This window comes from Medicago sativa, chromosome 7 (genome assembly GCF_051527215.1).
Source record: "Medicago sativa cultivar Bolivia chromosome 7, Bolivia_mono, whole genome shotgun sequence".
NCBI lineage: Eukaryota > Viridiplantae > Streptophyta > Magnoliopsida > Fabales > Fabaceae > Medicago > Medicago sativa.
Genome location: NC_140755.1, coordinates 62,038,109 through 62,051,775, shown reverse-complemented (window position 1 = coordinate 62,051,775; position 13,667 = coordinate 62,038,109). Strand labels below are relative to the sequence as shown.

The window sequence follows — 13,667 nt, the reverse complement described above, 5'->3', positions numbered from 1 at the left end:
TGTCCTTTTAATTATGCTAGTATTTGTTGATGAATGGGTTTTCAATTTAAGTTTTCCGTGTGAAATAGCTTTTTGAATAACATAAGAGCCACATTGCCAGTGAAGTTATAAAATGAAGTTGTTTAGTCATGAATTGTGGAACTACTATGTTTATATGTGTGAATAGATGAAAAGAGTGGAATGGAATCATTAAAAATTTCGTTGTTAATTTTTGAATTTCGCTTGTCATGTTTTCACAAGTTCAACCCTAATATTACATTATTACTCGATTAACTCTATTCTGGGTGTTTTCTATCCTTACCATGGTTGTAAGTAGGGGTGTGCAAAAATACTGGTTTTTCAGAACTGTTTTAAAAAAACTGGATATTGGTTTAAAAAAACCCAGATTCCTGTATCCAAAACCGACCTGTAACCAAATTAATAAATAAAAAAATAACTGGAACCATATTACTGATAACCGGTTAAATCCAAACCACCCATTACATCCATCATGTTTTCATCACAAACACAGTAACATGAACACAATTTCATAGATACATTCCATCTTTTGCAAAATGAAACAAACACAGTAACGTGAACAAAATATCTCTAATGAAGCCATCACCAAATCTTCCATAGCTTTGTTTCCGTTCACGGCGACTAAACTCTCATGGCGAGGAAGCCATCATCAAACCTTCCATGGCTTCAGATCTGAAAAGCGAAGATTCAAAAAAACGATGGATGAAACTCCAATCTGAAAAAACGGTGATTCAAAAAAACGATGTGATGAAACGCGATTCACGGTTAAATGCGATTTTGATTCCCGAAATATGATTGTGATTCATCTTCACATTCAATTCTGACCTTTTTTCTTTTTTCTTTTTTCCTTTTGTTACAGAAATACGATTCAGATTGAAAAAGCAATTTTTTATTTTTTTTAGTGAAAACCAGTTCAAACTGGTTCCGAACCAGTTCTGAACCATATCCAAACTGGTTGTACTTAAAAACTGGTTTTTAGTGAAGTAGTTTCAGGAACAAAACCAAAACCAATATTTGGTTTTGGTTTTGGTTTGGTTTTAACTTTGCACACCCCTAGTTGTAAGATTTAGCATTCTGAAATAGATTTAGTTCATAAAAAAAGTTATCTTTGTGTTGAGTACTCAAATATATTGGCAAAATTATCAAGACTTAAGTTATTTAGAAGATACCATGCTTATATTGAAGTCAGGGTTATCCTTCTACATGATCTGTCCAAATACAATTGGAATGGTGCATAAACAAGTATAAGGATTGTACTTTTCTGTTACAAAGCCAAAGCTCCAATATCTCGTCTATTTTCTTAGTTGGTGTTATAAAAGGGAGCTGCTTTCAGAGGTGCAAGTTAGATGAACACTTTAAAGCTTAGATCTTGAGCAAATTCTTCACGAGAATCACATTCCATTCTTCTCCTTCGGATAACCAGAATTCAACATTTTCTTATTATAAAGAGTGAATACCAGCACCATCAGATTTTAAATGACCTGAGTAGTGAGTTAGTTTTAAGGTTACAAAAGCAAACAACTAACTGTAAATTTGTATTGGATGATACCCTTAGCATGGTTGATGGATGGCCTAGGGTTGTGAGGATAATGTCAAGAGCTTGGAGATGCTTGAAAAGAAAGAACACTTGCTGAGAAATTTGTAGTGAAGTTCCACCTTTTCTTTGAAAGAAACGGTTTAAGAAAAACAGTTTACTTTAACATACATTTTAGAACTAGGTTTTAAACTTCACATTTTGATCCTCACCTTTTGCGTCTTCAACAAGCTTCTGAACTCTCTAACTTTTATAATTAATCTTCTCAAGTTTGGCAGGTTTAATTGAAAAATAAAAAAAAGGTCTACAACATTCATTTCTTGCGGCTTATTGACACTTCAATTGGGTTGAGCACTTAACATTGTATTGAGAAACGATCCTAGAAGAAGTGATAGTTAATCCATCTTCCACAATCATCATTCCTAATGGCTCTTCTACTAATTGATCGCTTGGATTTGATGGTGAGACTACTACTAGAAAGGTATGAATTCCCAAGATAATCATATGTGTGACATTGCCATGAATGGCAACCATGTTCCAAGAGTTGATCAAGAAGATGCAATTTCAGTTGTCAAGCTCTCAAAGCTTCGTTCTTTTTGCATACTTGAAGTAAAAAAAAAAAAATATTGTTATAGTATTTCTCGGTTTTAGTTCTCTAAAAAATTTCTTCAAAAAACTATCTCCCCAAATGCTTTGCGTCAACAAATTTGTTCGTCACTGTTAAAATTAAGTTAAATGTGACAATGTATATAGGGACTAGAAACAAAAAACTATGTTTATAGGGACCAAATTTTGATATTAAATAAGTTTTTGATTCCTATAAATATACCGTCTTTTATTATTAATATACCAAATTTTGATATTAAATAAGTTTTTGATTCCTATAAGTTAGTCATCGTTGTTAAAAGTTACATATGTAACTTTTAACAACGATGACTAACTTAGTCAACGTAAAACATTTGGGGAACCACAGTTTGAAAAAATCTTTTAGAGGGATTAAAAACAAAAAATGATATATTTATAGGGATCAACTCACTTTTTAATAGGGACTGTTGAGAAACATGGCATGCATGAAAATAGAGAGAAAAAGCTTAGAAAACTATTGTATTGATAATAGTTGAAATAATACGAGAATGAAAGAGAGGTACAAATGAGTCAACTTGTGACTTATATAGTGACTGAACTAGTACACTAACTAACTCTAAAATGAATATAACTATCTATATTTCAACAGGGACGAAATGTTTAAGATGGTGGAAACTGTTGAACAAACAATTAGCAACTTCAGTGTCATTAACAATACTCAAATGCAAAAAATATCATAAAGATATTATAAAGTCATTCAAAGATATGAAGGCTCAATGTCACTACAATACATGAAAGCAAAGATCAAGCTACTCTTTAGCTAGATTAGCTTCTTCGTTCTTTGAGGGTTCATAGGCAAGAAATCATGGATAACCTACATCCCAAGAAGGGTAAAGAGTATGCTAAAAAACTACCAAAAACGATATGGAGTCAATTTTTTCAAGTTCAAAAACCTCTCCTTTGAACACCACATTAGAACCTTCTCTAGAAAAATACAAAAAATGATCTGAAAAAGAGAAAACTGATTTAGAAAATTTCAAAATCATTAGCCAATCATTCAAGAAGGAATGAGATAAGAGTAAACATATATTTTATGTTAAAAAATATCAAGACGGCTTCCACCTCAAAGAAATTTTTGTACAAGAAGAAAGCAATGGTGGCTACTTGAGAAGATTCAAAAGAATCATCTTCTAAAGATGATAAGGGAGAAAACAAGAAAAGTTTACAAGTAAAATCATCAAATCATTAAAAAATTCTCAATACTAAAGTGTGAGTTAATGCAAAATTGGAGAAGAACTCAAAACTCATAAATTCTTAAGGAAAAAGTTATATAATCATATTATCACGCTTTAACAAGGACAATAGTTTCCCTCAAAAAAAAAAAAAAAAAACAAGAACAATAGTTCTATACTCATAAACAATTTAGTTAACTTAGAATTGAACAGTAGTTCTATATTCACCCATAAACGCTTTTTGGAAGTGTAATAAAATTATTGAAACTTTGCTTTACTTCTTCTAGCTGTTTTCTTTTGAAATTGAACAATTTAGTTATCTTTAGTTTGTGTTTAGCACTCAACTTAGATACCTATAAACGTTCACACACATTTGTAATTGTAATTACTTTTGATGATAATAGAATTTGACAAATTTTCATACTTGTATACGTAGATAGTTCTTAAGGTTTTTGGTTGAACAATTTATGGATCTTTATTAAGGGGTCTTATCAATGGGTTTCTTAAATCTCTTGTGGTGATCACCTTTCAAATATCTTGTCATAAAAAATAAGGAGGAAATCATCTAAACAATGCAATTGATTTTTGCTTTATACGGTCACATAAATTGAAAGATGTGTCCATAAACTATAATACTTTGAGACCTTCAATCTTCATATTATCATCATATACATCATTATGCTATTGAAAAATCTAGAGACACCACTCCACCATGATCATCCTCTCACATGCAGATTGTATGTTTTCAAAGAATACATCGTCAACCAAACAAATTTCTAAACGGAGTAGGTAAAATTTCATTTTTTATTAGAGTATTCTCTCATCGAGTCAAATCAATATTTTATAAATAGTGATTTGTTTTTTGTTACAACTAATGTATATGTTAATGTAAATTTACATCCCCATCTATTTTGTAAATTTACTAATAATTACAAAAGATTATTTTAAAAAAAAATCATTTTCAAATTTTGGCAGAGTGAAAATAATTTAAAATAAATAAAAAATAAAAAATGAAGTGAAAATCAATTTTCATGCCAAACAATAGGCTTCAAGCATTGCTTCCAAGAAACCAAACAAAGTATAAATGACAACTTTGCATCAATTATCATTGAATTTGATGATTATTTCATGATAAGCATGCTCTCTATTTCCGGTCTAAAATTGCAACACCTTTGGCTGCTTATCACACAGCATTTTCAGTGCAAAGTGTGCACTAAACTACCTGATGCTTACAGTCATTTGCATTTAAGAGTTTGAAAAAAAAATCTCAAAACAATGATGAAACTTAAGAACATTTATTTTTCCTAAGATGTAACTGTACAAAAATAATAGTATATCTATAAACAAGTAAATGGAGTTTTATCAATCCTTATTCTACACATAGTAGACATCTACTGTTGCTGAATTATGTTGATGTGTGATGGAAACAAAAGCACCAACGCTTCATGTAGATAAGCGCCAAGTCATTTTGACTCTGCAATCTGAATTAATTTCGTAAAAAGTGGTAAACTTTGTCTATCAATTTAGAGAAACAATCAACTAGTTTCAAGAGCAAGTCCAGCTATAGAAAACCCTGCATCAATTCAGAAGAGAGTTATTAGGATTCATAACAGCTTAAGCCAAAAATTCATCAGTAAACAAAAACTGCAAGAATATATTATCTGATGCCGAATGAAATAAAGGTAAACTTGAATCAGTTGAATTGCTTGAGAGACCTCTCAGTGAAAAATCATAATACATAGCAAAATATATATCGCTTAACTAAACCTATCGTCTAAAGGGGTTCATTAGAAAATAAGAGAGAATAAGGCATTGTGTTAATTAAAACTTTCAATGAGATCCCATTGATTAAGTAACCAGCAGTAAGAGAACTTCAACACCTCATAATTTTAGAAGTGCAGCAGGCAGCAGAAGAATATAAGCATTGTCAATAATGGATGGGACCATGTATTCTACATTTTATGTCATCATTATGTGAGCATGTTGTAGATAGATGAGTCAAACCACATGATGCCATGAAGGAATTAAATAGAGCTGCAAAATATACTTTTGTATTATCACTATGTGAACAGAATGACCAGATTGATTTCCTTATTTAGCCACAAGTTCTGGAAAATAGAAAACAACTCTTTACATTGAGAAAATTCATCAATGAAAAGAACAAATTGCCTAAAACACATGGATAGAATTGACTCGACTCAGACTCCAAACAATAGTATCGACTTTGTTTGAAATGGAAGCTTGAAGATGTTTATCAAGCTAACACGCCACATACCCAAAGGACTGCAACTGTGACAGATGAACGACCAATATAAGCTGAAACTGCAGATGATATTTCCTGATGGGTTACTTTCGGTTGTAGATATTATTATATTAATTATCCACAAAATGTGGTGGTTTGCAGTCTAGAGATCAGATTTTACTACATAATTTGATTAGATGCCACTGCAACTCTGTAGCCTCCTAACCCACTTCGGTTGGTCTAGTGTTGTTGGCTTGGGACCTTGGAGTCTGCTCCTCTCAAGGTCTCAAGTTCGATTCTCCCCGGTGCCAGTTTCGGTGGGCTAGTTTGGCTTCTTCAACAAAAAAATAAAAAACTCTGTACCCTCCTCCGTGGTTGTTGCCGCCATTGTTGTGGTTTCCTAACACCCTCAATTGGTGGCACCCACTGTTGTCAATGGTCACCCAAAATCTTCCACGACTACTATCAGACACCCTTCACCGTTGTTGGCAATTATTGGCCACTCAACCTCTTCCATCATGGCCATCAGACACCCTTCACCGTGGTTGGCAAATTATTGGCCACCAACTCATCACCATCCACCACCCTCCGTTTTAAAATTGAAAAAAATTCCCAAAACAAAATTATCAAGCAGGTCCTTTTCATTTTCTTTTTTCAAATTGCTTTATAGAATAATTTTCCAAACAAAGTTTCAGCAGCATGATCAACAAGCTCTAATTTTCATTTTAAATTTTGGATTCTGTTTTCTTTTAGGGAACATACATATTTGATTCTGCTCTAATTTTTGTTCAACTTTTGGATTATGTTTTTCACCGCAACTTTCATGAGCTGCAGAGGCAATACACTTTAAGCAGCAGCACAAGAGAGCATGTGGCACCGGATGGTTATAGGACTTCAGTAATGGGTCAGCCAACACTTTCCAAGTCTAATGGATGAGTTTTGTGTAGGATATAATAAATGATATTTGAGTAGTTAAGAAGTTAGTTAGGGAAGTTATTAGTCAATGGGGTAGTTAGGATTATCTTTTATAAATAGGGAGGTTTATTGAGTATGAGAGATGATTGAATATTGTAAAGTTTTTTAATAGAGTATCAACTATAATGTGAGGGGAAAATCCTTGGAGGAGTGATTCTCTCCTATTCTATCATATTTCTTAAATAAAGTGTTCTTTCTTCGGAATTCAAATCTTGGGTTCTCAACACTTTGTCAGAGTAGGTCACGATGTTTAGGGTTTTCTGGATATTTTTCATCGCAGCTATGGCCTCTCGGCACGACTATTATGGCGTGAGAGACTCTCACAGCTTGAGAACTAAGGCTTTAGAAGCCAACTCAAATTAATTGGATTGCTTGAGGAAAACCCGCAAGCACTCAAATTTGTAAGTACTTACAATTCAATACTGACAGGACTGTGACTCTCGGCAAAAAGAAGTAATTCAATGCAAAAGATATTGCTACCAATTTGATAGACAACTAATATCTTTCTAAGTAAACAAAATGATATAATCATGTCAAATAACAATATGATACCATATAGCTTAAGCAGAAAAACAATATGATGCATTTAAAGAGCAATATTAATAAAAACTTACAATTTGTGCACTACGTTGCTACCAATTTTCTTTCATGCAGACGATCCTCAGTCATAACATTGCTCCTCTTTGTAGATTTTTCCATTGCACTAATGTTGTCATCATTCTTCTCTTTGTCAAACGCAAACTCAAGTTGTTTCTCCACAGACTTGACAAATGCTGTCCGATTGGTTCTTAACCGGTATGGCGGCGATGCATTGAAAGCCTTATTATTGTCACGGCTTGCTGGACTCTCGGACAATGTCTGAGCTTCAGAATCAGAATTATTCTTGGTTCTATATGGTTCATTAGAAGCATGTGAATCATTGTCGACTTTTAAAACTTTACTAGGAGAAGTTAGTGGTTGGACTCCAGTTCTTCTCCTCCTAAATATGGAAGGAGTATTTGGATAAGTATTAGCAGCCTTTCTCAATATAGATTCAGGGGTCTCCGTACATAATTCACTAACCCTCGCACGAGGTGGAGTGGTGTAACCAATGGGTGACAACTTAGAACAGTAATCATTCTGTATGCAGAGAATACTTAAATGAAGAGAATCTAAAGGAACTGAACCAGCTAAAAGTGGTGGCTCGTAACACAAAGAACCACAAGTCTGATTTTCTTGTGTAGATGTCCTGATTAATCCGCTACTACTATTTCTCATTTTACCATTGTTTAAACAATGCTCAGTTATTGTGTTTCCATTGAGTGCAGAATTCTCATATTTTGGCCCGTAAGTTGTTCCAAAATGAGCTCTTGATATATGTTCTGAGTTTCCACAGCTAAGATCAACATTGGATGGTCCAGGCTTGCCTTCTACACAGTCAGAATCAGCAGATTCATTTGCCGGGAGACTTGAAGAATCACCAACTTCTCTAGCTGTTCCTGAGGACTCAAACTGATTCTTGCCACTGTCATCTGGCTTACTAATGGCTGTAGTTTCAGACGATGCTTCAACAGCCACGTTTAGTTCTTTATTAGATGAAACAAGTATTGTTTTAGAAGCAGAACGTTTAATTGTATCTTTTGGAATTGGTGGAAGTTTTCCTGTGGCCAAGTAGAAATCTAACTTCTTCTTCAAAGAACTATTCCAGTGGTTCTTTATTGCATTATCAGTCCTGCAGAAAAAAGAATGAAAAAAAAAATCCCGAAGATGAATGTTAGCATTTGTCATAAATATAGATAAAATGGTATGCTATTTCACATATTATTATTTTTTTTTTTTAGATAAGCAAGGAGAGATGACAGGCATCAAGAGGCATCGTCGACATCCCAACTAGGTTGACACCCTGAGAGACCTCCATCCTATGCCGCCAAACTCGAAATTTTTTATTAAAAGTATGCTATTTCACATCACGATATATATCTTACAACTTGTTCTCAGAGGTTGTATATACTCAATCTGTTGTTCTATCTTTTCTGGTTCAAACATAAATTTTATGATCCCTGTAGTATTTCACAGGGATTCAACTAACAAATCATTAGAACTTTGTTGTGTTTGAAATTGTAAAAATAAGAACCTCACTCAAGGATTAAATCACAATGCAAGCTTGCAAAGGGAACCATAGATTTAAAGATTTTAAAATAAAAACCAATACGGTTTTTGTAGATGCAAACTGCTTATTGTTAACTACAGTCCTTCACTGTAGAATTTTCTTCTTTTCAATGTTCGTGAGGCTGTGACCGGAGATGGAGGTATGTTGAATGAAAAAACATTGAAAACAAAAGAGATATTTTCCCTCTACTTGGCAGATTTGTTACATTTGTTTTCTGCTGTTTACTTTCTTGTTTTGTGTTTTCTTGTGTTAAACGAGATTTCTATTATATTGTCTGAAAAAAATTTGGTCCTCTTAACAAATTTTTTCATTTTATAATAAAATATGTAAGTAAAATATATCTTTCATTGATCTGTAATTAAGAAAGAGAGCAAGACAAATAAATCTAAATACCACCACCACTACTAGAGTAGTAAAAGAAAATGAAATCAGGTGGAAATTTTTTGTGGTCACTAGTCCTGGATGATACTTCCGATTATCATGGTAACGTAGAAATCATTCCATTATGTTAGTTATTACCTTAATTTCCTTTATAATAAAAGAATTAATCAGAAAGCATACCTTCCAGGAAGGAGCTTAGCTATTTCAGCCCATTTGTTCCCATGTATACGATGAGCATTCATCAAGGCTAGTTCCTCTTCCAAAGTCCAGGCATCCTTCTTTATATCAGGATTAAGATGATTGTGCCACCTGAAAACAGTAGAAAAGGAAAAATCAGTATGATTTGAGTTGTAAATATTGATAGCAAGTTATACTAATCAAGTCATCAATTTAAAATTGTATTTTTTAAGATCTTCAAAAAGTTGATGATGTGCAAGAAACAAATCAAAAATTTATATTTAATGATATGGAAAACAACATCATTTATCAGTAAAAGTATTTAAATAGAAGATGCACAAATAATAAATGACACAAACTTTGGCTAACCTACCTTTCTCGACACTGTTTCCCTATTCGACCAGCCAAAGACTTGGCAATCAAGGACCATTTTGTAGGCCCATATTTTGCCACCAGTTCAACAATTTTATCATCCTCCTGTAAGCCAAGCCAAAGAAGTTAGAGTTTGAACAAAACTGTAGAAATTTTTTGAAAGAAAAGAACTAGGTTTCAACCTCTTGTGTCCATGGTCCCTTAACAAGTTCTGGATTGAGAACTTTTTGCCATCTGTGCAGACATTGAACTTCTGATCTATCAGCAAAAAACTCAGCTGCATTCCACATTTAAAACCAGTGTGAGCATATGCTTTCATTAAGCACTTGGTAGTGAGGCACATGAACAAATTACTGTGTTAAAACATATGATGATTCTTCGTCACAGAACAATTTAAAACAAATAAGTTTAAATATGACTTTAGTCCCTACATTTGTAGCGTTTTTGGTTTTAGTCCCTGTAAGTTATTTTGTTTGGCTTCAGTCCTTGCAAATTCAAAAACTCTTGCTTTTAGTCCCGAACGTCAGCTTATTGGGCCACGTGGGCTGATTGTGTTAGACCACCTATGACATCAGGGACTAAAAGCAGCAGTTTTTGAATTTGAAGGGATTGACTCTAAACAAAAAAACTTATAGGGACTAAAACAAAAAAAACACTATGATTGCATGGACTAAAATCAAATTTAAACCAAACAAATATTATAACGAACAACGTAAATACAGTTTGAAGTTCTAATTTTAGTGGTTTTCATTTTAAATATTCTGCCTCCTGAAGAAATGAAACAAACGAGTATTTTTCAAGCCTATATCTTTTGAATTATATATTTGTCTTTTAACTGCAGTATAATCTCTGGCTCCACCCTAGTACAAAGAAAACCATAAATAATAATCAAACAATTTTTATATAACGGCGTAACAGTTTCATAACGATAATTTTCAGGTTCCTTGAAGAATAAATGTCTGCTGAATTTTCTATTTTAAAACATATGATGAGTGAATTTATTCTACACATTGAAAGCACTGTCAAAGTACTTTTCTATCACAAATAAAAACTGAAGCACTCCTAAATTTCACCAAGCCCACTTGAAATCTGTGCATCATCTGTTTCTAGTTTTTCATCATTTTATATGACAGACCAAAGATATTAAAATTGTGATTTGTTTTATGCTACAGTGTCTGTCAAATTATGATGAAGTCCAAGGTATATATATATCTCTAGTCTTCCAGAGTATATGATTTATAAGATGAATCAGGATCATCATCCTCTTTTTCACATTGAGAACATACGTATGGTCAAAGTACAATCTACACGAGTTAGCTCTGCGTAAAAAGAGCTGAAGTGGACAAAGCCTGCCGAGGCTGAATAAATGAATCCAGTTTGTGCAAAGCCAGGTTTGGCTTTGCTAGGTGTAAGTAGATAGGTGGTTAAAGTAAGGTTACTTGTAGCAACATTTTAAAAAAAACTCTTAATACAGTGATATTATAAACATTGTGAGTATACACCATTTGCATTCAGATTCAGATATACAAAGACACATATATCCCTTTCACCATTAACTCTGATTCTAGTAATTCCCTCTCTATAAGACTAGGTTACATTTATCGATTCAGCAACTAACCCTCTTTGGAGGATACCGTTTCAGTGAAGAGACTAGGTCAAAATTCAACCCCCCACACCCTCCTCATGATACACGTTAACTTCATAAATTCGTAAATCACATACAGAGATCATTGTCACAGAATTATTGAACTAAATGTGTTTATGGAAGAAAAGATGTAGCAATAGTAAGTGATGTCAATTTGTCAAATGCATTCAACAACAACAACCAAGCGTTATCCCACTAAGTGGGGTCGGCAATTTGTCAAATGCATTAACTCAGGCAAATAGTTACCTATTTTTTTCCAATGCTTTCCCTTAAAAGCTGCAACGGCATTCCTTAATGTCTCATCCTACAATAAATTGAAGAACACAATAAGAACAGTTAATATTAACTTATATACAAGCAGAGGTAAATGGTCATCGTCAAAGACGTTAAATCAAATGAACAAAATTCCCAATTCAATCCGCTTTTCTGGAAGGAGAAAAAAACGTAAATACTAACCTCCTCTGCTGTCCAACCACCCTTAGCGCGCCTTATAGGACCTGTTGTCCTCCTGTACAAACATATCATACGGTGTAAATCAGCGCATGAATGAACGCCACATCAAAGATTTGCCAAAAGTGAATCAGCTACTATTGTAGAATGTGAAATTAAGCCAATAGCAGATTTGGCATAAAACATGTTGATTAAATTAAATCATACTATCCTACACCATCATGATCATTATCCATAATTACAACTGCAACCAAAAAAGTAAATAACATAACAAACATTACCGATGTGAAGGCGATGTGGATGTAGCCGTGGGGCTACATATCCCGGGAGACTTTTGAATTATACTATCACTGCCTTCAGACACAGATGAGCAAGAAGCAACAGTTGATTGTTTATTCTCCAAACAACAAACCTCTGATTCAAACTCATCCATATCCTTCAACCAAAACCTTCAATCCCTAAAAACCCATCAATTACCAAACATCAAAAACCCTAATAACCAAACTCAATTTCCAAAAAAAAATCCAAACTTTCACACTTTAACACAAACACAAACAAAACCCAGATCTCAAAATCTATAATCAAATCAAAACCTTCAATTTTTTCCCAAAAAAATCAAAAATCAAAATCTTTATCCAAAACAAAATCAATAAAAAAACCGTTTTTTTACCAAAACAAATCAAACCCCTTTATCCAAAACACAAAAACTCAATCAAATCAAACAAAAAAAACCTCAATTTTCAAAAAAATAAAAAAACAGAAATCTTGAAATTCTTCGAAGAGTGAAGAAGTACCTATGCAGTGGCGGGAATTGAAGTGAAGCTCATAGAACAAAGACAAAGCAAAATTGTTGTTTTTTCTCTCTACGAAGCTAAGGTTTCGAAAAAAAACCTCGAACGTTGAATCAATGGAAAATTGAAATTGAATTTTAATTTTAATAATAATAAACAAAAAAAAAAACGAATTTATATATTTATTTATTATTTTTTATGAATTGTTGCGTATAACGTATATCACCGACGTTGCCGTTCCTTACCGTTAGAAGTGTGTGGCGTGTTTTCGTTGCTCCGTTAAGGAACGGCGTTAGGGGAATCAAAGTTTGAACGTCAAACGGCACTTAACTCGTGACGGCGATAAATGTGTGAATTTTTGAAGATTGATTTGTAGCCGTTGGATTTGGGAGAAAGAAGATAGGGTTTAAATGACCTCTCAAAAAGATAGGGTTTAAATGAATGTTGGGTCTAAGAAGGAAACGTTGTAACTAATTTATTTGGTGGGTTAAGAAAGGATTTATTTATTGAGTTTATTAAATGTGTTAGGGTTGTTATGAAAATATTCTCTTCTCTCTAGCTTAGCTAGGCTTATAAAGAAAACAAATCTTTATTCTTGATTTAATTCAAAGTATGTTTCTTTACGGAAATTCAAAGTATATGTTATAATTTTGATAATGTATTTAAATTTGAGTGGTGTTTGCAACACTACTTATTTAGAGAGTTAAATCAATATGAGTTTCACACTTTAAAATGAGTCTGACTTAAAGTGCTGAAACATATTCTATCTGATCACATTTATAAGAAAAAAACATTTTTTTAGGTTTTTTTTTTTTTTTTTTTTAGATTTATGGATAACTAATGTATCTAGTCTATATATAGATCAGATACATTAATTATTCGATGAACCTAAAAAATAGTTTTTTTCCTTATAAATATGATCGGATGAAATACATTGATTTTATCCGATAAAAGAGTAAGTGTTAGGCTCTTAGCGATAGTGTTAAAAAGAGAGTGTCTATAACATTCCTCTTTAAATTTTAAAATTAATACTCATAATTATAGATGAGAATATATAGGTTGAATCGAGCTAGATTTTATAAAGCTCATGGCCTCAATAGAAAAATTAAGGTCTAA

The 13,667-nt window shown here is 32.9% G+C and overlaps 1 protein-coding gene across 1 annotated transcript; it reads right to left on the bottom strand.

Annotated features, from left to right (window-relative positions):
- Window positions 1–4,471: 4,471 nt before the first annotated feature.
- Window positions 4,472–12,677, bottom strand: MYB3R-5 (myb domain protein 3r-5). The gene is made up of 9 exons (XM_085725238.1): window positions 12,555–12,677; window positions 12,042–12,218; window positions 11,767–11,818; window positions 11,557–11,614; window positions 9,848–9,942; window positions 9,667–9,770; window positions 9,297–9,425; window positions 7,201–8,297; window positions 4,472–4,942 (listed from the first exon to the last, which is right to left on the bottom strand). The coding sequence occupies exons 2-8, from the start codon at window positions 12,191–12,193 to the stop codon at window positions 7,211–7,213; spliced, it is 1,677 nt and encodes a 558-aa protein (XP_085581364.1). The 5' UTR covers window positions 12,194–12,218; window positions 12,555–12,677; the 3' UTR covers window positions 4,472–4,942; window positions 7,201–7,210.
- Window positions 12,678–13,667: the final 990 nt, after the last annotated feature.

Bases quoted from the DNA above. Each gene is read 5' to 3' on its own strand.
- MYB3R-5 (XM_085725238.1), bottom strand. From the start codon at position 12,193: ATGGATGAGTTTGAATCAGAGGTTTGTTGTTTGGAGAATAAACAATCA. The intron at 9,943-11,556 runs GTAACTATTTGC...TGTGGAATGCAG, and splicing joins AAAGCATTGGAAAAAAATAG to CTGAGTTTTTTGCTGATAGA. The intron at 9,771-9,847 runs GTTGAAACCTAG...CTTGGCTTACAG, and splicing joins AGGGACCATGGACACAAGAG to GAGGATGATAAAATTGTTGA.